This window comes from Dipodomys merriami, unplaced genomic scaffold (genome assembly GCF_024711535.1).
Source record: "Dipodomys merriami isolate MVZ:Mamm:240054 unplaced genomic scaffold, mDipMer1.0.p SCAF_2, whole genome shotgun sequence".
Taxonomy (NCBI): domain Eukaryota; kingdom Metazoa; phylum Chordata; class Mammalia; order Rodentia; family Heteromyidae; genus Dipodomys; species Dipodomys merriami.
This window is the reverse complement of record NW_027203381.1, coordinates 79,424,478-79,450,524: the sequence shown is the minus strand read 5'-3', so window position 1 is coordinate 79,450,524 and position 26,047 is coordinate 79,424,478. Positions and strand designations below refer to the sequence as shown.

Here is a 26,047-nt window from a genome sequence, read left to right as displayed (position 1 = left end):
GGATAAATTTGCCTAAAGAAGGAGCTTCAGACCCAGTTACTATAACATTAAGAGCAGAGTTTCCTTATGGAAAACAGCCTGTCCCAATATGTTGACAAGCAAAGATCAGAACAGCAAAAGTATATAAATGGATCATCACGATTATATAACTGCATGTACTGTCTCTGCAGACCTAAAAGGTTTCCATAGGAATTTAAGCATGAATTCTGCTGTCCAGGGTCAATACTTCAAATGACACTTTAATGAGAGATGCACAGTCTAGATCTGAGAAGTTGGACTATGAACCAGGTCTGGGACACTAGATGAGTGGCTGAATGTTTCTGAGCTGCAGATTCATCCTCAAAAATGGTGATGAGAGCCTAGCACTGGTGGCTCATGCCTGTAATTCTAGCTACTCAGAAGACTGAGATCTGAGGATTGCAGTTCAAAGCCAGCCCAGGAGGAAAAGTCCCTGTGAGACTCAGCTCCAATTAGCTACTCAAAAGCTGGAAGTGGTGCTATGGTGCAAAGTGGTAGAGTTCTAGCCTTGAGCAAAAGAGCCCAGGGACAGCGGCCAGGCCCTGATTTCAAGCCCCACTACCAAAAAAGCCCAAAAACCAAAATAAATAAATAAAACAAAAGCAAAACAAAACAAAAAAAGGCGATGAGAAACCTAGCCTACAAGATTTTATTTTGAATCTAATTAAAAAATTCTGAAATACAGAACAAAATTCAAATGGGAAGTAATAATTCTATCTCACAATATGACTACTAGATACCTAAAACATGTCTTGAATTTTTTTAAAAAAGGGAATGGGAAATGATAAATAACCACATAACCAGTGATCTGACTGAGCACAGAGATCTGATGTAAAACATAAAATCTGCAGTGACAGGAACAGCTGCATGTGGGATGAGCAGGTTTGGCAGGCATAGGAATAAGTAAGCTAATGCATTCAATAGTGCACTAGGTAGTCCCCTGGGAAAAGAGGGAGACAGTTCTGTCTTAAAGAATTTTTAAAGTGAGCTAGGCAAGGCCAGTCTGATCTCCTGCCTCTCTGATAAATCTGTCAGGCTACAGATGCCATGTGGCTCCTGGCCACTCACCTGGGTATCCAGGTAAACACAGAGGGAAAGACAATTGAACATGATGAACAGAGGCACTCCAGAAATGATTGCCTCATAGAGAGCTAAAATCAGGAGTGCTAGGAATGAAGACTACCTGACAACTGAGGATTATAGGACTAGAGAGTGAGAGGCTTGAGAGAAAAAAACACAAGCATGTTCCAAGCAAGAAAAGTCAAGATTTTCATTCAGGAGGAGAAGAGGTGCTTCCTAGGAAAGAACTGGAAAATGAGGGAAGCAGGGTTAAAGAAAGTTTGAAAGAATATGTTGAAAACAAACCCTGCTTCTTCCCAGGTTTGTCTAGGGCAGGTATAAATTCAAAGAGAAAGAATGACAGAAAGAAGGAATGGAAGATCTGGGACCAGGGCCTGGAGGTATGGCTCAAATGCCAGAGTACCTGCCTGCCAAGCACACAAAGCCCTGAAGCTCAAACCCTAGTAGGAAAAGAAAGATCTAAAGTCAACTTGCAAAACTGAACATGTCAAAGAAACTTGATAATAAGTTAACATTGTGATATTACCATGTCAAAAGGTACAATGCTAGAAATTTGTTGCATATCTAAGTAAATAAATACTCAGGGTTTGGAAATCTTCACTAATGTTGAAACTGCATTATGGTTCAGTGTGGTGGTAAATGCCTGTAGTCCCAGCTACTCCAGAGGTAGATTTAATTTGATGTGAGATCCTATCTAAAAAATAAACTGAAAGTAAAAGATCTGGGGATGTGGTTCAAATGGTAGAAGACTTGACTAAGAAGAATAAGTTCAATCCTTAGTATAACACCCCTCCAAAAGAAAAGAAATTATATTATGATATATATTATATTATGATATTATATTGAAATTTTATAATAGCCCCATTAGTTATAAAAACCACTTTTAGAGAAGAGATGAGTAAAAATAGAATGACCACAATTCCTACTAGGGAAAGCAAGATGCACTTTTTGAAGAAAAAAAAATGGATGAACCCTTAGAGTAGAGATGAGCCCATAAGCAAGCTCAATGAAAAAAGATGGTATTAAATTATGAATAATAATAAGATATATATTTGTTGCATTTTCAGAGGAAGCATGGAAGAATACAAAAACAAATCCCTCTAACGTGGGCATGAGGAAGGATTAGAGAGTGCACCTTACAGGAAAAAAAAAAACCCAAGAAAGTATAGCGCTGAAGGATGAAGATTTGGCTGAAATATGCATAGAATACATAATAAGTTCTTCCTTCTTTTAAATATTTTTATTGTATTATTTTATTCTTTTTGGGGGGGGCAGTCCGGTCATGGGGCCTGAACTCTGGGCCTGGGCGCTGTCCCCCAGCTCTTCAGCTCAAGACTAGTGCTCTACCACTTGAGCCACAGCACTACTTCCGGCTTTTTTCTTTTTTGCTTATGTGGTGCTAAGGAATTGAACCCAGGGTCTCAGGCATGCAAGGCAAGCACTCTACCACTGAGCCACCTTCCCAGCTATTGTATTATTTTATGACAGTAAGAATATTAACATTAGAACTACCCTGTTAAGAGTTTTTAAGCAGACATTAGACTTTTCTCTATGGGCACAATGTTAAATGATTTCAACAACATGGACAATGGGCCATGGAATCACCACATGTTTTGTCACGCTGGTAAAAAGCTACATTTCTACAACTCATAATTTGTTATAATTCCTGTGCATGCTAGGTAGAATGCTTGAAAACTGTCAAGTTAAATAACAAGAAAAACAGTAACTGGGCTCATCAGTCATTCTCTGGCTCATTCATTAATCAACAGACATACATTTGGTACCTATGGAAGAACTGAAATTCACCCAGATCAGAACAGTAAAGAAGGCCCTGCCTTGCTGATACTCAATTCTATGAAATTTCTTGGTTTTTGCTTGTGGTAGTCTGAACTTTTGCCTCCACTTTTAATATTCCAAATGTCTGTGAACAAAATCATCCAAATTAATTTCCCAAAACAATTTACAGCATCAGGTGTAATGTGCAGAGGGCTAAAGATTTGGAGAAAAGTAGCACAAATGAAAATCTATGTGGAGTAGCTCCTTTATGTCATAGTTCCTCAGATGAGGAACTATGTTGCAGTTCGTATTTTTCATCCATTACAATCTAAAGCAAATTACAATATAGTTAAAAAATATGGGTGTCTTGGGTACCACAACCTAGATGCTATTTGTTTATCAGAGGAACAGTGTGGTAAAGGAAAAAGCATCAGACTCAGAATCAAAAAGACAAAGCTCTAGTTGGTTTGGATTAGTTGCTCAAACTTTATGATTAGCAGTCACTTATTCCCTCTGGGCTTTCCTTTGATCAGTTGTAAAATCAAGAGCTAGATCAGATGATCCTTGATATGTCTTGTCTTATGAATATTCTTGTCCTATAGCTTTGTAGCAAAAGTTACTGTCAGCTAAGTATTTCCTAACTATGGCAGTTAAACATCTTAGGACCCATTCTGAACATTTAAAAACAGACACCTGGCGATAATTCACAGATACTAGATGAAAAGTTCTGAGATCTTAAAAAAATTGGCATATCATGTTATGGTGAAGTCCCCATTTAGTATTTAGTCTCCAGATTTTTCTTCTACAAGCTTCTTCAAGCATGTAAATCTCATAGGCCACTTTTAATTTTAACGTGTCAAATTCTACTCACTTTGTGCCCTTTCCCACAATGCTCTCACCTTACAACACCTCCATTTTACCTTCTACATCCAATCAACCTTCCCCATCATTCATTCTCAGTAAGCTACCATCCCAGTTCTTTGTTTTGCTTAAAACTAGGTCCTGAGACATTGAAAAAAATTAAATTGACTAGATCATATTTGTGCTTAAAAAACTTCAAGTATTCACTTATCACCAAAGAATATCTAGACTACTTATCCTGACATTTAAAACCTTTCAGAAGTTGATAACCACATGCTTGATGTTCTCTAGGCAATTCACATGGCTAACTTTTTGCCATTACTCCAGTTTCCCCATCTCTCCTTGGAGATGATCAAGACCCATCTTTCTATGATCAAGACCCATCTTTTGTCCCTCCTTTCTTCCCTTCCTTCTCTTCTTCCTTCCTTCTTCCCTACCTTCTCTCTCTTTCCTTCCCTTTGCTCCTTCCTTGCTTTTCTTTTTAGGTGGTATTGAGGTTTGAATTAAGGGCCTACCTCCCACTTGTTAGACAGGTACTCTACCAGTTGAGCTATGTATCCAGCCGATATCCATCTTTAAAAAAAACACACACAGGGCTGGGAAGGTGGCTCAGTGGTAGAGTGCTTTCCTTACATGCATGAGGCCCTGGGTTCAATTCCTCAGCACCATATAAGCAGAAAAACCTAGAAGTGGTCCTGTGGCTCAAGTGGTAGAGTGCTGGCTTTGAGCTGAAGAGTTCAGGGACAGCATCCAGTCCCAGAGTTCAAACCCCATGACCGACAAAAAACAAACAAACCACACATACACTCCCAATTTATTTGCTTTTGATTCACTTTTTTTTTTTTTTTTTGGTCATGGGGCTTGAACTCTGGGCCTGGGCACTGTCCCTGAGCTCTTCAGCTCAAGGCTAGCGCTCTACCACTTGAGCCACAGTACCACTTTCTGAGTGGTTTATTGGAGATAAGAGTCTCACAGTCTTTCCTGCCCAGGCTGGCTTTGAACCGCAATCCTCAGAGCCTCCTGATTAGCTAGGATTACAGGTGTGAGCCACCAGCACCTGGCATGATTCTCTTATTTTTATGTAAATTAATTATTTTTTTTAAGATATATTCATGAAGAAGTCTTTTCACACTCAAAGAGACTCTACAGCCACACTTAATTCTGTCATTTTCTCAGCAACAAAAGGGAAGATATTCCTTAGTTTATAACACTGCTCAATAACTGTACTGTTACTAGATTTCGCTTTCTGCAAACAACTGTGAGTTCTGTGAGGACTAGGGGCCATGTGCCCTCCTATGAAACTTTTCCAGTGCCTGATGCTGTCAGAGGCCTGCAAACTTCTAAGGGATACCAGGCTCTGCCACATACCATTCATTCAATGTTTCATTTGGAATGAATAGCAGAATTGCCAGTAGATAAATAGTTACACATCAAAGCAGGAATTCCATTCTCTCTCCATCAAAAAAGAAACAGTTCTTTCTATATCAGAAATTGATTCTGGAATTCAAAAGTTGATGACTCAGGGCTGTCGGGGGGTGGGGAGGTGTAAACCTAGTGATAAAACAGGTGCTTAGCATGTATGAGGCCCTGGACTAAATCCCCAACACCACCAAAAATAAACAAGCAACGAAAATGAAAGAAAAATACAAAAATAAACTTGGAAATGAGAAGAAAAAAAGTATTTAATTTTAAGATGATGAAACGCAGTTTCATTTGAAGACAAATTCTGTCTTAGGCTTGACAGAGTACAAACAGAAGAGGGAGTTGATAGAAAAATGTCATAAACTTCTAAATAAGGTGTGGAACTGAAGATGGGAATGGGAGGAATCACTCCTGGCAGGTTGGCCCTTCCGGATGGACATTCTTTTGTTCCTTCATTAACGTTCTATGTAAAGACAATGATTCCTATCAATGAGAATTATTGACATCTAAAGCAAACACTCTCTTGTGAATTGATAGATGGTTCACGGGGTAATGATGACGCACTAAAGAAGCCTACTGTTTGTTTCCTCTAAAGAAAGAAAATCAGGTGTTTTAGTATACTTCAATCAAATGTTGGTTTGCTTATAATTTTCAATGATCATTTTCATATAAATTTTCTAGTTCAGATGTAACATAGAATACCTGTAATTACCATATCTTATAGTGGGTAAGATGAGTTTATTTCTGGGCCTGTCTGGAGGAAGACGCCTTAGATAAACACTAGAAGAATTTTATGCTGTAAGTAACAGTACCTGTTTTCTTCCCTAAGATGATTTTCCAAGGCTTGTGTCTCCCGATTCAACTTTCGGGACCTCATATGGTCTCTCCAGGCTCGCAGCACCTTCAGTTGAAGCTTCCAGTCAGACAGGGTCCCCGCTTTCCCCAGCTGAATCCTATGATCAAGAATCAGCTTGTGCCAGGCAGAGAAATATCGCTTTTGACACTGTAATGGAAACATTTGGAAAAATCACTACTAATCACAGCCCATGTTTCTAATGTCTAATATCAAGAGACTTCTTTTCTGATTCCCCCTTTACACTTGATATGACAAGTCTGGAAAGTGTGGTCTCCCTGGGAGAGAACAAAGCACAATTCCTTTACGCTGATGGTGATAAGTCAAGTCATTCAAGTGAGGCATTTTCAGACTCACAACTTAAAAATCCATAATTCTGATTTGGAGGTATGAGTCCTACCAGAACTGTGAGATATGAATTAAAGGGCTTGAGAAACTTCAAAGACCTGCATCCACCATTGACCTATCCTACCAGGTTGTCTTGGAGCTTGAAATAGCAACCATTTAATTAATTCCTGTTACTCTTACTACTGATGTCCTGTAAGAATGAACCCTGGAGATCCTAGGAGGATAGAACAGGGGGTTCTTAAGTCAGAGAAGGCAGCCTAAAAGAACAATTAGAGTATGTCAGGAGGTTTAGACACAAGATGCTCAGGTGGTCTGTAATCATCTAACACATGCAGATGCAAATTAAGCAACATCTATACCATGAGGGAATCCCTAGAGTAGAATCTAGACCAAGAAAAATCAATGCAACCTAGTCCTTGTTTACATCTTCTGTCTCTACAGAACTTTTTATTCTTCTACTAACTTACTTTTAGCTCTTGGCCTTGATGCCAACCACATTATTTCATACTTTCCTGTCTTCATTGTCATTTCTCTTTCGTTTCTGAATACTTCAAGAGTCACCTCTCTCAAAAAGAATTCCTATCACCAACCTTCTTCCCAAATGTAAGTGTCTACTCAAGTATATTCTCAGAGCAGCGCATGCTTTCTTCAGTCAAAAAAGCATTCTTCACATTATGTTATAATCACAGGCTTCCTGATTTCCACAAGACTGCAGAATGGCAAATCCAAGAATCATTCTGAGTGTGAGGAGACTAAAATAGAGAATAACCTCATAAGAAGTGACTTCAAAGACTTTGGCAGGCTCAGCCCTATTTGTGGCTTCCTTCTTTGTAAACATATTTGTCATTATTTCAACACTTAGTAAACATCCATCACTGTGCTTGAGTTTAGAACCTCTGAGTAATATTTTTAAGATATAATCTCTACTTTTTAGAGAATAAAGAAATAAAATGATCATTAAGATAAAGAAGCACGTTCTAGAATTCTTAGAAATATACTGTTTGGCCAGAATTATTACTTTCATGTTTAGAGAAACTACACTGTTATAATTCTCATTGGGAAAAACCAGGGTAAAGTTGTTTTTTTTAAAAAAAAATTCTTGTTCTCTGTCTGTTATTTCTGAGGAAGGCACATTTTGCAGACCTTTACCTTAGATTCCCTGGAAGAAGAGAAAGGGAAGGGAAAAAAAAGAGGAGGAGGGAGGAAGAAAGGGAAGGATGAAGAGATATGCTGAAAAGAGGATATGACTTCAGACACACAAAAAAACACATAGCTGCCAGGTGCCGGTGGCTCATGCCTGTAATCCTAGCTACTCAGGAGGCTGAGATCTAAGGATCGAGGTTCAAAGCCAGCCTGGGCATGAAAGACTGTGAAACTCCTATCTCCAGTAAACCACTAGAAAACCGGAAGTGGCACTGTAGCTCAAGTGGTAAAGCGCTCCCCTTGAGCTGAAGAGCTGAGGGACAGCGCCCAGTCCGAGTTCAAGCCCCATGACTGACAAAACAAACAAACAAAACACAGCTGTCAGAGTAAAGGAATATAATTTTTATATTATTTATCTATTTTACATTGCATTTTAAAAATTATATAAACGTGTATGAGAAGAAAATTCCTAAGTCTACTTACCAGATACATTAACAAAGACTTCTTGACTTGGTGAAATATTCTATACATAGCTATCTGTAATTTTCACTTCTAGGTTATTCTAATGATGAAATTGTACTAATTGAACTTGACAATCATACAGTAATATCCTTAGATTTCCAAAATCTGTAAAATTTAAAGCAACTTCTATGTGCTGTTTAATTTCTTTTCTTCTCTTTGTCTTTTCTTTTCCCTTTCCTGCTCCCTCTCCCCAGTACTGAGGTTTGAACTTAGAGATTTGAGCTTGCAAGGCAGGCACCCTGCTTAATGCCAAAGCCACATCTCCAGCTCTTTTTTACTCTGGTTGTTTTTGAGATAGGTTCTCAATTTCCCCCACTGCATTAGCCTGGACTTACAACTGTCTCTATCTCAGAAACAGAAAAAAATAAATAAATAAAAAGGTTGAGAGCACTGGTCAATTGGTAGAATAATGTGTAAGATCCAGAGTTAAATCGCTGGTACCATTAAGGAAAGAAGGAAGGAAAGAAGGAAGGAAAGAAGGAAGGAAGGAAGGAAGGAAGGAAGGAAGGAAGGAAGGAAGGAAGGAAGGAAGGAAGGAAGGAAAAGGGAGGGAGGGCTGGTGGGAGGGAGAAAAGAGAGGAGGGTGAGAGGAAAGGAAAATAAAACAAAACAAACCTGAGGTTTTGAGACCAAAATCAGATTTTGGGTTTAAAGATATATAATTCAGTTTTGCTACACAGAGGTTAACATCAGCAAAGTGAGATCCATGGAGCAACTGCCTTCTTGAGATTGATTGGCTACTGAATTTTCTCTGCTGCTCAAAAAGGCAGTCTCATTAAAATTTAAATAAAAATATAAAGTATGACTCAAGGAGAGCTGCATAGTTATTCTTGATTTATAACAAACATTGTTCTCATGAATCCCTGATAAATGTGAATGGAAGTAAATACTTTGGAAAGGAATATTCTTTGAGTCCTAGTTCTGTTTTTATTTAGAACAGATGACAAGATCTATTTATTCTTTATCTTCTCCCCTCCCCCAACTACCTGATGTTCCTAGGCCTGTTTCTTCCGATCACTTCAACATCTAGAACTAGAATAATGCTTATCTCATTCCTCTCTGAAACAAAACTTTACAAACATAACTGGGGGCTTATGCACTGTACACGTAAGTTGAAATGTTGAATTGAAACCCCATTATACAACCACTTAAAATGATTTTTTTTTAAAGGAAAGAAAACATATAAGCTAGGAGAACTTAAAAAGTTTTTAACTAGCCAGGTGTCTGACCTCTTTCCATTTCTTTCCCACTTTCATCTGTTTCTGTATCAGGTTTTTACCTCTCACACATTTTCAAATTCAGTCGCATATTCTTTTGCTAACTTCTACTGTCTTTATCATAGTTATAGTGATAATTAGAGCTTGATACAGGTAAATGAAGTAGAAGGAATCATTGTGGAGAGAAACTGCTCCTAAGTATATAACTACAATAAAAATACTACTATGTGAAATTTAAAAGTTTTAAAGTGAATGCTTTCCTCCCCACAAAAATCTTCCACAAGACATCATTTTGCTTTTAAGGATTCCACGCAAGAGAAGAAATGACAGCTCGCCCTGCTAAATTTATTACCTGCACTGGAGTTGCCCTCGTTCTGTTGGCAAGAAAAGCTCTTCCCTGAAGTGTAATCACATTGCTGTCACTGCAAATGATTGACGTTAGGTGGAACAGCAATTTGCTATCTAATCTTCATTGTAATTCTAACCCTGTCACTAGAGATGCTTGTTCTGATTAATGAAGTGGGTAACTCATCAAGATTCCTCAGCGATTTCCTTTTTGTCAGAAAGCTCAGTGATAATTGCATCAAAATTCTCTGTCATGGAAAAATAAACAATGGATTGTAAAGAGGACAAAAGTGTCAACAAGTTTACGATTTATTTTTTGCTGAATGGAACTAACTGTGGTGTAACCAGTGGTCCAGGGGAGGTGGCCAAGGTTCAAATGTCAGGAAGAAAAACGATACTCCCCATATGTACGCCCCTCACCCCCCCCACCCCCCCCCCACACACACACAAGTAAACTCCTATTGCTCCTGTTCCAAAAAGGACAGATAACTAACTCATTGTTAGGAAAGGAAACAGTCTACAATCTCTTTTTTTTTTCCTTTTGGAGACTATTATAGCTAGAGAAAATACTTCACAGATGTTACAAAGAGCCTGGTGCCTGGGAAGAGAATGATCTTTACCACAGTGATCAGTCCCCAGTGGGAACAATCAATCCTGAATTTTGCAATGGAAAGGAACTATCCTATGATCCATCCTCTACCTGTTATTTTACTAGTATGCCTTCCCCGACAAAGAGGGAGAAGAAATCATGGCACCTCTCCACCCCCAATCAAATATACTCCCTAACTGATTACACTAGACCCAGACGTCTGTTAGATCCCATGGATAAACCTAGATAGAAGCTGAAAATGTAATAACCACTACTAGATGAAACTTCAGTATTTAAAATTTTCCTCCTTCAAAACTTATCAGCATTTTGCCAGTCCTATTCTTCCTCCCAGCACTGTTTTTTCCTTTCTGTTGTATTTTAAAATGAGTTCCAGACACTGTATCATTTTACCCATAAATGTGTCCATATGTACCAGCTACATACTATGTTTTGTAAATTCTACTTAATTCTGCTAAAAAGTTTCAAACAACAATGCTGTTGTATTTATTTAATAGCTGTTTTCCTTTACTCTAAGAGTAACAGATTTTCAGGAAGGAACTGCTTAGTCTGGCTGTATGTAAAATCTTACTCAGCTGAAGTCTGTGCTTCTTCTTTTAAAGAAGAATGGCCTTAATACAGCTTATCACTTGATTACTGTTAGAATAGAGTACCGTATGAAACACATCCTGGACCAATTGAGAGGAGGCCATCATGTTCTTTAGAGAACAAGGCCTACTCTACTGCTTCCTTTTGCCTTCTTTCCCTTTGACAGTTTTGTAACTCTCCACCAATTCCTACTTGCTGCCCATGATTTTTCACCCTCCACTCATACACTGACACACAGATTACCTCAGATTGCCAAGAACACAGTTTACCTCAGAATATTTATCTTGAGTCATCTATCTAGCATTAGGGGAAAAGATATTTTACTTGTAAAAATTAAAAGAATGGATTTCATTTATGCCAAAGGCTCTTTTCTTAACTCTCTAAAGCAAAATGTAATTGGTACTTTTTTTTTGTCAGTTGTGGGGCTTGAACTTGGAGCCTGGGCACTGTCCCTGAGCTCTTTGTGCCCAAGGCTAGCACTCTACCACTTTGAGCAACAGCCGCACTTCCAGTTTTTGAATGGTTAAGTGGGAACTAAAAAGTCTCATGGGCAATAGGAAGTGTACTCATTACCTTACTCATATTGCTGTAACCCCTCTGTACAGTATCTTTACAATAAAATTTTATTTTAAAGTCTCATGGGGATTTTTCTCTCCCATGGCTTTGAACCATGATTCTCAGATCTCAGCCTCCTGAGTGAGCAACTGGCACCCAGCTATCACTACCTATTTTTAAGACTGAAAAAAAAAATCACACATTTGGTCAGTGATAGACTGTTTGCTGAATATGCACATGGTCTTAGGTTCAATCTAAGCACTATTTAAATATATATATTAAAGAATAGGAGCCCCTGGAATCAGAAAAGCCTTATAACACTCTGAAAAGAAAAACTTTATCTGAGATTCTAGTAAATTGGTTTCCACTGCTCCTCTGTGAGGATGCTTACAGGGTAATGGAGGGAAGAGCAACAAAATAAACAAGCAACCTCCTTGTCAATATGGACACATTACCCAGATGCAGAGTTCAAGTGGTCAAGTACTTGCTTAGCAAGTGAAGGCTCTGGGCTCAATTCTCGGTACGACATTTTTCATAAAAGGCAAATTTTAGTTGGAAAATTTCAGCAGGGTTGGCTATGTGAAAGTAATCTATAACAATGCTTCAAACTTCCTCAAATATATACTACACATTGCCTGTGGCAATAGATCTAGAGGGCAGAGTTCCTATATTCATTATTATGTCCCTTGGCATTTCTTTCTCTGAAGTTTATTTGCATAAAGTTTTGTTTGAAGGTTTTTCCTTCATTTCCTTCTCAAATATAAGTAAGACACTGCTGAGAAGATGGTTGCTATGTGTCAGTTCAGAAATGGTTTTGCTCCAGTGTTGTGTAGGCAGATCTGATAACACTAAGTCCTTGGAAAAGAACTATGATATATAAATGAAATACTTAACTATAGTTTTCATCATCCTGTCAGAAAAATTGCACATATCATCATGTTTCGTTGGTTTAGTTTGGGGTGGATTTTTGGAAGACAGTATGCCCTAAGTGTAATATTAGTGATGATTCCTATGGGCCTTTATTATCTTATGCTCCAACAGGGAAATCTAACCAAATATCAGATTAAAATTTCCCCAGAGAATTAAGATTTAGGTTAGTGTCATCCCATCTTTCACTGTTCTCTCTGACTTTCACAAGCAGAAAAGATCATAGGGTTTTTAATCATATTTTTAAAAAAGTGTTGCAGAAGAGAGTGAGAATTAAGAAGGCCACTTTCCAAACAGCGTAAGAATTTCATAGTTAATCCCTTGTTGTTTCTGCTAATTAGCAATGACACATGGATGGCTGAATCTTCCCAAGAGATTTCATGGCAAGATCAAAGAGAAAATAGGATAGGCTGGAAGTGGAAAGTTTCTGCACAAAAACAAAACATAACGAACAGTCCTACGGATGAAATGGGGAGGAAGGGAGGCATTAAGTGTGCTGTACCTGAACTTGAGTGTTGGTAAGAGTGTATATCATTTCTCTCAGGAAGACCCCTATTAAATTATATGGTGCAAATGACACTAAGAGTTTGGTGGGACAAATAAAATCCAGAATGAAATCACAATGAATTACAAGGAACTAAAGGAATCTGAACAGCTAGAAACACATTCTTGCAAACACAGCTTATTTCCATTGGACTTGGGCCAGTGGAGCATTTTGAGGGTGCAGACAGAGTTCCCAGTTGTCTAGCCACTCAGAGCAAGTCACTTTCATCCTGCAGCCATATGTAGGATGCTGACTATCCAGATTTCATTACCCAAGGGTAGCTTCAGACGTCTTTAGAACCAGGATGGCAATGTGCACTGGGACCAACATAATGAGCCCAGATGGGCCTGCCTACTATACTGGGATTTGCCAGAGGACTGTCCTATCTTCAGCCAAGTCTATGAAAAAGTGTGAGGAGCCTGGTAGGTGGATGTTTACCATGTCTCAGTTATAACCAAGTACAAACTCAAAATTAGAGATATATTACCCATAATACAAATGAAAAACATTATCACACAGAAAAGGGAAGGAAAGAAAGGAACAAACAATATTTGGCTAAAACAAAAAGTAACAGGAAAATAATGTTTCAGCTAAAACAAAAAATTATACAAATATTGGTGTTCTAGTTAATGTATCTGCTTCCATAGTAATATGCACTAGTTGTTTTGAAACTCCTTTTATAGTATGTTAGGACTCACTAACAAGTAAATAGAATGTAGATCCTGAGAGCCAGGCTTCTCTTTATCAGAGAAAGAAGTTGTAGCTGGGCAAGAAGGAAGCGCTAAACTGAAACATGTGGTGCTGGGTTAGCACTGCATGTGTCATTATGAATTCACAATTGCTTAGTATGTATTCTGATGGTTCCAAAGATAAGTTCCAAATAAGGAAAGGGAGAGTAACATGACTCCAGTGCTATGTTGTACTGACCTTATAAGTATGATCAGGAACTCGTGGATTTTAATATGTATGTAAGGTACACATATAGAAAAACAGAATGTGTATGCATGCCTGGGTTAGTAGACATACATATATTGCCTAACTCTGTCTTCTGCAAAGACTAAAATAATGACACCCCAGAAGCAGTGAGCACACCAATCTTGCTTTCCAAGGTGCTTTCTTCAATAAAAGGAACCATGATGTAGAAGTGGCTGATTCAGGACTACAGCAGGGAAAATACAAGATGAGCCTAGAGTATTTTGTTGTGCCACAAAGGGGAAAGCTGAAAAAAGGATGGAAGCATATTAAAAGAGCAAAAACAGATGACGATATTTCCCAATAGCCAAAGCTGAACAATTTGAATAATAAAGTAAACAACAATATGAGATAATAAACCACAGGATAAAATAAATATCAGTGAGCTCATATGAATACATAATTATAACAACAAATGTATGTAGAATAGACCTTTCTTCTACAAGAATTTAAATGAGCAAATCTAGAAAAAAATGAAGTAAATATCAAATTAGACAAACATTAGACAAATACCAGGTTAATAACTGTAGACATAACCCACATTGGATGCTAAAACTAATGTGTAAGAGCTTCTAAGGAGAAATGAATATTTACAAAGTTTCATAGTATCTCCCACAAGACAAGGAAAATAGCACTCTTAGAACGCAGAAACCTAGCAGACACAATCTTAACCATTACTTGATTAGCCATTACTTGATATGATACATACAGAAAGGCACAGTATCATTTCTTAAGGTATTCACACCATAAAAAATTCAAGGCAGGGCTGGGAATGTGTCTTAACGGTAGAGTGCTTGCCTAGCATGCATGAAGCCCTGGATTTAATTCCTCAGTACCACATACACAGAAAAACCTGGAAGTGGTGCTGTGGCTCCAGTGGGAGAGTGCTAGCCTTGAGAAAAGAGGCTTAAGGACAGTGCCCAGGCCCTGAGTTCAAGCTCCAGGACTGGCCAAAAAAACCCAAAACAGCAAAAATTCAAAGCAGGGGACAATGGTAAAAAAAAAAAAATCAAGGACATTCCACAAAATATAGGACTAGTTCTCCTTTGAAAATGTCAAGCTCGGGGGGTGGGGGAAGGCAGGAGGATTGAGGGGGTGGAGGGAGGATGGAAAGGGATGGGAAGGGGAAACAAAGGAGGAGGCTACAATGCTTGATAAGAAATGTACTCATTATCTTGCCCATGTAATTGTAACCCCTCTGTACAGTATTTTCACAATTAAAAAAAGAAGAAGAAAATGTCAAGCAAGAGCTTGTTAAAGGGATAAAAGATAAGGGAAGATGGAGGAACTGTGACATACTGGAGGAGATTCAGAAAACATAATGTTGAAATGCAATATAGAATTATGAATTGAATCCTGAAACAAAGAGAATATCAGTGGAAAAAACTGGTGCTATTCTAATAGGGCCTATAATTTAATTAATGGTATCTAATAGTACTGTACTAATGGTAATTTTCTAGTTTTGATAATTATACTATGTTTATGTAAGATTTTCACACTGGAAAAAGATGCTGAAAGGATATTCAAGGACTCTCTGCTCTACTTTTGCAGCTTTTCAGTATGCCAAAAATTATCTCAAAATAAAGGCTTAAAATAATAATGTATAGTTATAAATCAAGCAGAATCTGTGTCAAAGTATAGATAATCTATTCAAAATCTGTCATTTTTCTTTTTTAAATACAGACACATTCTTTTAAAAACAAGTAATGTGTTCAGAATGTGTCCAACATATATATCCAGTAGTTCCATCTAAAATATATATGGTTTCTTATCATACAGATGAATTCTTCAGGGAACACATGTCTTACTCATTTCTCATTGGTTCAGCAACAAATAATGGCATTTTTCCTTTTGCCATCTCAAGATGTCCCCTAGAAACCCATTTCTTTTAGAAATCTTTGTAGTTATTATAGGAGGATGCACTAATTCCATTTGCCTCATGAAAGATGCAGAAATTAAGAGTCTTTGCTAGTGTTTCTCAAAATATTACTATCAGCTCTGTTATTTTTTATTATCTTTTAGTATTTTTACAAAGAGGTTTCAATACAACATGTTAGTTTGTTCATCTTGATCAATGTCACCATTAATACCGTCTCTTAACATATCCTCTTACTACATTTCTTCCTCTATCTTTTTAAAAAGCACTTTAACTACTTTATTTTCCTACCATATATTAGTTATTCATATCACATTCAAATTCCTGTTATTGATTTCCAAGACCTTTATAAGTTTATCCCTAACTTATGGAGCTCCTTCAATACCTGCTTAGCATTGTGTTTTCTCTCACTATGTAAATCCTTTCACATATTTATTCTACTAACCTTCACCTAATTTCTGTAATGCCTACGATCCTGAGGTAGGTAGTTCTGGGAGACAGAAAATACACTTATTTACTTTTTCTTACCTAAACATCTGATTTACAAATCTGTCAAGTAACTCATTTTATATGAAATGTTACAAGCCCAAATTAATACTTTATCAATTGTCCTTTGTTGGAAAACTGCTTAAACAGCCCAAGGAGGATGGTCATTCGTCAATTAAAAAAATAGCCAGGTGGAACAAATGGAGACTCAGTTCACAGTGATACTCACTAGATACTATGTTGGAAATGAAGTTTACAACCTGGGGGGAAAAGGAGGTTGGGAGGGGAAAAGTAGGAGAAATGAGGGAGGGGGATGACACTGTTAAAAAAATGTATTCATTACCTGACTTACATAGCTGTAACCCCTCTGTACATCACTTTTACAATAAAATGTACAATAAAAAAGATAAAAGTAAAACAATGGTCAGTTATTTTCATTAAAAAGTGAAAGGAATAAAGGGTAAATTAAAGGCAGACACTAGAAAGAACTGTACAGACTTAAGTGTTTAGGATCTGTACCAACAACACACAAATAACTAGTACATGTACCTGCTGAATAACCCAGACACAACTCTTTCAGATTATCAAAGCAGAACTAAGTGTTCAAAAACTGCCAGTTACCTAGTTGCTAGTTGCAAATCTTAACAGGATAATTTAGAAAGGAGTCCTAACTTGATGTCCCAATTTCCCAGGAGTTCACTTAGGATATCTACAGTTCGAGAACAGTCTCAGAACAAGGGACTCAAGGCTCTGTGGGACGGGTCAGATAAGGATGACATTTGCACACATGTATCTCGGTCAACTTCATTCCTTCTATCACTCTTTCTTACCCTCATCTCACTCTTCAAACAATCTCAAAATTTTTCACTGTTCTATCACCCCTTTTTATTTTTGTCAGTCGTGGGGCTTGAATTCAGGGCCTGAGCACTGTCCTTGAGCTCTTTTGCTCATGGCTAATGCTCTACCACTCAGAGCCACAGCACCACTTCTCATTTTCCAGTGGTTAATTGGATAAAGAGTCTCCTGCACTTTCCTGCCTGGGCTGGCTTTGAACTGCAATCCTCAGAGTAGGTAGGCCTGAGCCATCAGTGCCTGGCCTCACCCTTCTTATTAATCCAACCCCTCCTGCTGACTCCCACCCTCCTAACAGTGCCTGCTATACACTCCTGTCACTCTTTTATTTTCTTTTAGTGTGTACTAATTGCACTAAGGGGTTTCTCCATAGTATTTCATACATGCATAGGTTATATTTTGCTTAGAATAACCTTCTCTATTGTATTCTCTCTCCCCATTTCCCAACTGATCAATCTCTATCACTGGGATTTCCTATGTTGTCTTCATACATAGTTGCTACTCTATTTCACAATTATGTACCCTCTTTCTTTTTCTCTCTCCCCTTATGGACGAGGAACTTTTGATATTTAGAACAAGTGTATACTTTGGCCTACGGCTGATGGCATTTCTTGTCATTTAAGAAAGCTGAAAGAAAGAGATGCTATTATTCCCACCTGGTGATTTTCCTTGTATGTTTGGATTAACAGTTCTTTCAGTTTCCTTTTTCTTTCTTTTGCCACTTCTTCTTTATCCAGAATTACATGAGCACTTTGAAACATGCTTGTTTCTGGAGAATTTTCTTCTTGATTTTTCTTCTCTCTATTAATAATAATTTAAAAATAGTTATAATAGATTTAACAAGGAGTAATTACAACTTATTATAGTGGAATATATACTGAAATTTCAAAAAGAACACACATTTTTAGATATGATTCTAAAATTACACAGAAGAGTGATTATTTTCTTGGAGTCATAGTTTATTACTCTATAAAATACAGATGAAGCCGGGTGCTGGTGGTTCACGCCGCCTGTAATCCTAGCTACTTAAGAGGTTGAGATCTGAGGATTGTGGCTCAAAGCCAGCCGGGGCAGGAAAGTCCATGAAACTTTTATCTCCAATAAACCAACAGAAAACCTGAAGTGGTGCTGTAACTCAAGTGGTAGAGCACTCGCCTTGAGCTAAAGAGCTGAGGGACAGCGCCCAGGCCCAGAGTTCAAGCCCCACGACCAACCAAAAAAAAAATACAGATTAAAGGAAATCAATTTTTATTAGGTACTCTGACAAACAAAACATCCTACGTATTTTAGAAAATGATTTTTATTAAGTTTAATATTGAACCATATTCTGATCAAAATTTGAGAGTTAAATATTGTTTTCTTTAATGACAAAGTTTTTATTAGGAAAGAAGGGGAAAAGGGGTCCTTAAGGAAAAAAAAGTATGGGATTTTTACAAGGCATTTATAAGGTATATAGAACCAAAAAAATCAGAAGAATCAAGTGTTATTGTATAAGAAGAAAAAAGAACAGAATGATTCTAAAATAGCTGAAAAGGTAAAGTAAGTAGAATTCAGCAACAACAAAGAAAAAGCCTTTAGTCCTATAATCAAAGTCTCCTGATAACTTCGTTGCTCATCTCTCTGGTCATCCTGCCTCACCCAGCTATCCAATCTTCCTCATGTTGGACATCTCTCCTTCCCTCACCAATTCAAGGAAGCCTAGAGCTGCTGTCTTCTTATAGGAGTGCAGTTAATTATAGAGCTATGTGTGTCAAGTATACACTATGAATGGTGTGGTAAAAATATGGCATTTAGTTGGGAGCCAAGATATAGGCTCTAACCACAAACCAGTTAGGAAAACCTGGGCAAGTCACCTCGTCTTTTCGCAGTGGTGGAAATTAAAACTGAGAGGCTATAAGAAAACAGATACTGTTTCATTCATTCTCATCTTTCATACAGGGGTATACAAATTACATCTTCCTCTTGGTGATGTTAATCTGTTTTATTCTCTAGTTTAAAGCTTTTCTTTTTCCTTTATCTTGAAAATACTTGAAAACTATGCAGTGAAGTAGATTTAAGATAACTTACTAATAAGTTAAAAAGCTCTACCAACCATCAAATTTTACCAACTTTTTCCAAACTACTTATTTCCATAAGAATATTATATGACTACAGGCAGTTCACAGTGTATTATTAAAGAAAAACGGTCCTAATATTATGGAGCTGACTTTTTTAAATCACAAAAGATATATTTTTAGGAAGGTAATAGTTGCTCATAACTAAGGCAGTACATGTACACCCAGAAATAAATCTGATAACCATGCCACTTCTGTTTAATTGTATAACCATTAGTTAATGATTTCCTAATACTTATTAACTCATTATTTAATTATCTTTATGTACTAATCTCTGGATTCCTGATCATTTTTTGGCAGGGAAATTTTCCTAGGACAGAATTCCCTTAGTCAAAAGATAAAAAAATTTTATGGCTCTTGTTTATTTTCAAATTGTTTTTGGAAAGTTTAAGTCATTTCAGCTTCCTGGAAGTAGAACATATTACCTGTCTTACTGTAATCATGGGTAAAATTTTAACTTTTATAAGAAACGACTGGCCAGTGAACATTTGTTGAGTGCAGTGAACAGAGCATCCTGCTACCATCCAATGTTACTTGCTTTCACAATTTATTTTAGGTCAGCCTAGTTTTTCCAGGGCTGGGGAGCAATCTGAAAAGCAAGATTGACCTTAGAAAGAACTCACTGAAACATTGGTGATTGCTTTTTGAAAGGAATGGCATCTGGAAGAGGCGTGAGTCTGGCACTTGAAGTAGTGAAGCACGCGTCCACTGCTGAGCTGTTTTAAATTGGGTACAATGAGAGCAATCAAGAACACAGGGGGGAGAAGCTGTGTAGGTTGATAGGGGTGGGAGGATTATCTTATGGGTCTTTTTGGCCTCTCAGTTTGAATATTCAGACATTCTACTCACTTTGTTCCAAGACTTTGGCAATTCATGAATCAGTGCTATTTCTCAGAATAAATACACTAGTTATTTCACTTATGAAGCTCATTTTCTACATGAGGATGGAGAACAATACGGTGGGGATGACTTGTTTTCCTCTTACGTGAGCTATTCTTTTTCTTTATCAGTGGTAGTAAGGCAACGTTAACTTGCTATATGATGATCAGAAAATAAGGCAGGAACAGGACAAGAGACAATTGCCAACTATGCAGAAGGCATGAGAAAACATGTTCGGCAAAGAAATGGAAACTAATCAATACAGTGCTTATAAAAACTAAATATATTGAAAGTGATGATACTCAATGATACTGAGAAGAGTGTGATAAGCTGGCCTGCGGTCAAGGATACCAACCATTTTGAAAGCAATTTGGCAATGTTTCAAGAGTTATATTAAAAAAAATTGGGGCTGGGAAGGTGGCTCAGTGGTAGAGTGCTTGCTTCCTATGCATGCGGCTGGGTTCGGTTCCTCAGCACCATAAACAGAAAAAGCCAGAAGTGGCGCTGTGGCTCAAGTGGTAGAGCACTAGCCTTGAGCTAAAGAGCTGAGGGACAGTACCCAGGCCCAGAGTTCAAGCCCCACGACTGACCAAAAAATAAATAAAAAATTAAAAGAAAATTATACAGGAAGTGGTGCTGTAGCTCAAAGTGGTAGCACAAAAGAAGCTCTGGGACATCGCCCAAGCCCTGAGTTCAAGCCCCATGACTGACAAAAGAAATCTATACAATTTAACTCAGAATTTTACTCCTAGCAATTTATCCTAAAAGTACAATACAAAAAAAAAAAAAAAAGAACTCTAAGCTTAAGAACACCCATTGCAATACTATGTTGGTTAAAAAAAAAATCTAACATGGCCTAAATTCTTAACAGTATGGGAAGGAAGTCATTATATAAATTATTGTATAGCAACTCACTATTGTAATATACAGACCTCTGGAATGTATAAATTACAGAAGAATAACAAATTAAATATACATTATGGCTTCAATTAAGTGTGTAAGGGGACCAAGACTAGGAGAAAACATGGAAAAATAAGATGGTAGAATAGTGGGTGGTTTCTCTATTATGTTTTGTTACTTGCAAAGTCTGTGCAGTTGACAAACTTTACAGCATTTCCAAAATGACTACTTAAACAGGCAAAACTCTACATCACCATCATGGCTCGCTTACATTTTCCATGCCTCTTCCACAGTGCGTCTCCTGTCAAGTATCTCCCTCCGCAGTTTGACCATCTCCTTTTGAATCTCCTCCTTCTCTTTCTTGGCCTTCAGAGCTTTCCTTCTCTTCTCTTCTTGCACCAGACACTGAGCCTCCAAGAAAGCAGATTTTTTCAGGGCTCTTTCAGTTCTTAGGCGCTCCAGTTCCTTTTCACGTCTCAAACGATTTTCTTTGACCTTAGAATATAGTAAGGATGAAATGCAACCTTTCAAGCAGAAAGGACATGCAAAACCTTAGAACACATTTTGAAATTTACAATGTTTACAATAGTTTGAAATATTATGGCCAGAAACCATACTTTTTTTGGTAGAATGGAGATGATTCATTTGTTTACTAGGTACAGGCCAATAGAAAGCTTCTCAGAAAGTAAGCTGGGGCTGGGAAGGTGGCTCAGTGGTAGAGCGCTTGCCTTGCATGCCTGAGGCCCTGGGTTCGATTCCTCAGCACCACATAAGCAAAAAGAAAAAAGCCGGAAAGAAAAAAAACATTTGAATACATATCTTAGGGTTCATTTCCCTAACATCAACTTAACTGACCTTTTCTGCTTGCCTCAGACATATACTAGTTATTGCAAATAAGGGAAACCATGGGACTTATGTTTCTTTGGGCCTGGCTTACTTCACTTAGTATAATTTTTTCCAAGTCTTTCCATTTCCTAACAAATGGGGCAATGTCATTCTTTCTGATGGCAGCATAGAATTCCATTATGTATACATACCACATTTTCTTGATCCGCTCATCTACAGAGGGGCATCTGGGTTTTTTTCTTTCATGAGATTGTTTCTAACACATTTATAAGATTATTTCTTTGTTGCTTTGTATGTCCCTCCCCCACAGTATAACCCCTGCTTTCACTGTATTTGATGTTGTTATAATTTGTGGAGGGGAAGGGAAAAAAACAAATCGTTTAAATAGGGATACAGGTGGACCCATTGCAACAATGAGAAGTAAAGTCGTTATGTCGAAAACAAACTTTACAACTATGGGGGGGGAGGGTTCGGCGGGGGGGATTGGGGGGAGGATGGGATAGGAAGGGGAAACAAAGGAGGAGGCTACAATGCTTGATAGGAAATGTACTCATTATCTTGCCCATGTAATTGTAACCCCTCTGTACAGTATTTTCACAATAGAAATTTTTTTTTAAAAAGTGAAAAAAAAAAGGAAAAAGCCAGAAGTGTTGCTGTGGCTCAAGTGTCTACCACTTGAGCTAGCCTTGAGCTAGCCTTGAGCTGAAGAGCTGAGGGACAGTGCCCAGGCCCAGAGTTCAGGCCCCACGACCAGATTCCACCCCCCCCCCCAAAAAAAAAGAAAGTAAGCTGAAGATGTGTAACAGTCTGGTGATCTTCATCATGGGAAAGCTGACTCTGGTGGGCCAGATCTCAACTTCTATATTCTTATATAGAAATGATTTCCTACCCATAAGATGGTACAATATGTACATGATTGCTTGCTTTATTTAGGTTCTGCACTCTAATTATAATTTAAGAAAGGATTACATATATTTTTGTAGGCTATATTGTAAAGGCTAGACAGTGATTTACTGCCTAAAGGAATAACACAGCTCTATTAATTTCTATTACTATGCAATATGCCAGTGTTTCTAGACTATATTTCAAAACCAAAAACATGAACTGGGCCAGTATTTCTGAATATCACATTTACTTTTTTTTCAAACCCAGTAATACCTTAGAGGCTTGACTAACTATGAATTAAGAAACAGTCTTTTCCTTTTTACTTAGCCCTATTTAACCTTCACCTTACTCTAGCTGTGATTAGAAAATCACCATATATCTGAATGAACCTCTTTCTTCCCTCATATAATACCAAGCCAGGATAATACTTTGATTTCTCTAACATACCCAGTGCTGCTAAGGCATACCTACTATTTTAATGATTTTTCAAATTTGGCACTAAAAAATTCAGTATTCTAAAAAGACAGTATACACATGTGTAGATATTAATATTTTAGTTCAGTCTTAGGTTCTGGACTGTCATTCTAAGTCCTAAAGCTTCTTTACAAAAGATTGAAATATTCTTTTCTCCTATTACCTACTATTCCCTTTGGAGAAAGCAAAGTTCCCACATGGCTTTCTAATTCAAACAGCTGAACTAGATTTAATTCAGATCTGTCCTCCTTTTCAAATTATAATCGCAAAATGAGAGAATTTCAGTTGTCTAGAAAAGAATTATCCTTATAATATTCACCAGAATATTCATGATAATATATTAATGTCACAATTCAAAAACCAAATTCAAGCAAATGCAATCTGCATATTTATAACAGGAAGTGCCACACTGAAGCTAATAAAGTTTAGTTCAGTGCTCTATTGGTCACAATCAATTATTCTAATTTTGTTTATTTCTTAAATTGTTTCCTACCCTCAGTTTATGGGAATTATTTTTTTCTTCTGAAGTTCTTATATTTTATTTTTATTCTTCCTAACCAAACCACAGATGGCATCCTTTTTCATAATAAAGCCTCAGTCTTTATTTAAGCTTATTAAATGTGTTACACAAAGACTGCTTCCTGTTATCCATTTTAATTTTGTTTTTCCCTCCCACCTGCTTATGTCTCATCTCCATGGTAAGACGAGGATCCTTCTGCTGCTGCTTGTCTTGGTTTTCCTTCATTCCAAGATCTTCCAATGTCCCAGAATCCACCACTTCTTTATGGAGCAGATGGTCTATAAATTTTTGAACAGTAGTACTTTCCTCTTCTTCCTCCAAATAGCCATATAGATCTGGAGGTAACAGAACAACAAGAAAGGGAATTAAAAACAAAACCAGGCTAATTTTAGTATAATTTTCATATTTATATAAGAAATCATGAAAATAAAAAGCTGTGTATGTTCAATGAAGAGATCAATATTGAAGGAAGCCAATTGAATGAGTGTAGCCATCTCTATCTTCAAATAAGAGGAAAAAGCTCCACTCATCAGGAACTGTTCTCACCCAAGAGAAAGACTAGTCCACAGTCAAATCTAGAATATATTACAACCTTGAGAATTCTACTGCTAAAAATATGTTTATAGTGGTGTAACTGTATAATTGACACATGACAAATTACATATATTTAAAATATGGATGTCATAAAACCATCACCCTAATCAAGATAATGAGCCTATATCTGTCAATTCTCCAAGTGTTCCCGTGCTAAGCTGTAATCTCCTCCTCTTTCATGCCCTCTGCACTGTTCCAAGTAAGCAGAGACTTGCTTCTGTCACTATAGTTTGCAGTGTCTAGATCAAATCATACATTATGTGCTCTTTGTAGGGGGTAGTATCTGGCTTCTTTTATTCAGCATAACTAGTTTGGAGATGTATCTATTTTTATACATGTTGATAGTATACTGTTTTTTACTGCTGAGTAATACAGAATTCCACTATATAGATATATCACAATTTGATAATTAATTAATTTGTCCATGGATAGTTGAGTGTTTCCAGATTTGGGTTATTAAAAGTAAAGTTGTTATGAACATTGATGTACGAGCCTTTGTATGAACATAGGTTTTCTTCTGCTTGAAAAATGCTTGCAAACTCAATGCAATATATATGTTTATTAGGAATCTATCAAACTTTTGGTCACAGCTGTATAATTTTTCATTACCATTAACAATGTGGAAGTGTTCCAGTTCCTCCACATCTTCACCAAGGAACGGTATAATTTGTTTTTCAAATTTAAGCCATTTCAGTGGATATTTGGTGGTAACTTACTATCTTTTTAATTTGAATTTCTCTAATGATTAGTACTGAATATCATCCTTCTTCTGTTGTTGTTATTCTATACATTATGGTAGTAGGGTATTGAAGTCTCTACCTGTTATTGCTGATTGCCTATTTTGTCCCTCAATTTTGTCAGCTTTAAATTCATCTATTTTGGGCTCCTTTACTTGTTATGTTCCTTCATGGATTTAAGGTGTTTTTTTAATTATCATTTTAAACTTTACTATTTGTCTCTAATCACAATTACTTACCTTAAGGTATATTTTTTTCCTGTATCAGTATAGCCTCTCTAGCTCTTTTGGTTACTATTCTTACAGTGTATCTTTTTTCCCCATCTTTTTGCTTAGGTCTTAGGTCTAATTAATGGCTTTTTAAAATAGCATGGACTATTATATTTAATATAATAATATTTATAATAGTAAATACATATGCTATATATAATAATTATATTTTAATCTATTCTGCATAATCTGTGTGTTTGAAACAGAGCACTTATATCTATTAACGCTTAATCAATTTTTGACAAAATGGGTTTAAATTGTCATTTTGGTATTTGTTTTATGTTTTATGTGAGTGTGCTTTATCAAATGGAAGAATTTTCCTTTCTTACCATTATTAGTTTGCTGAGAGTTTTTATCAAGTTGTTAGATTTTGTCTTGCTTCTTCTGTGTCTATTGATATAATTACATGTTAATTTTTATTTCTTTTGATAGAACTAGGGTGTGAACTCAATCTCACCTTTGGTAGACTGAACTCTGGGCCTGAGCACTGTCCCTCAGCTCTTCAGCTCAAGGCTAGCGCTCTATCACTTGAGCCACAGCGCCACTTCCGGCTTTTTTCTTTTTGCTTATGTGGTGCTGAGGAATCGAACCCAGGGCCTCAGGCATGCAAGGCAAGCGCTCTACCACTGAGCCACCTTCCCAGCCCACTATAAAGTTACTTTAGACAAATATAAAAATACTGAAATACCCCACTTTAATAATGATATTAAAAAATTAGAAAATATCCAGAGGGCAGAAACCAGGATAAGATTGAGAAACCATATGGTATAAAGAATTCTTGATCTAGAATTTGATCTAGAAACATGAAATACATGAGCATTTAGACATATGATTATC

At 37.1% G+C, this 26,047-nt stretch overlaps 1 protein-coding gene across 4 annotated transcripts in view; it reads right to left on the bottom strand.

Annotated features, from left to right (window-relative positions):
• Nucleotides 1-26,047, bottom strand: part of Ccdc191 (coiled-coil domain containing 191) — a 65,435-nt gene that overhangs the window by 24,889 nt on the left and 14,499 nt on the right. For all 4 annotated transcript variants that reach the window (XR_011373545.1, XM_070030200.1, XM_070030198.1 and 1 more), the window contains 4 exons: nt 23,767-23,945; nt 21,157-21,380; nt 17,649-17,793; nt 5,970-6,160 (listed from right to left, as the gene is read on the bottom strand). Coding sequence is in view for 3 of the 4 variants with exons in the window: in XM_070030200.1 (XP_069886301.1) it covers nt 5,970-6,160; nt 17,649-17,793; nt 21,157-21,380; nt 23,767-23,945 (739 nt within the window). In the remaining variant the exon portion in view is untranslated. The remainder of the gene's footprint in view (nt 1-5,969; nt 6,161-17,648; nt 17,794-21,156; nt 21,381-23,766; nt 23,946-26,047) is intronic.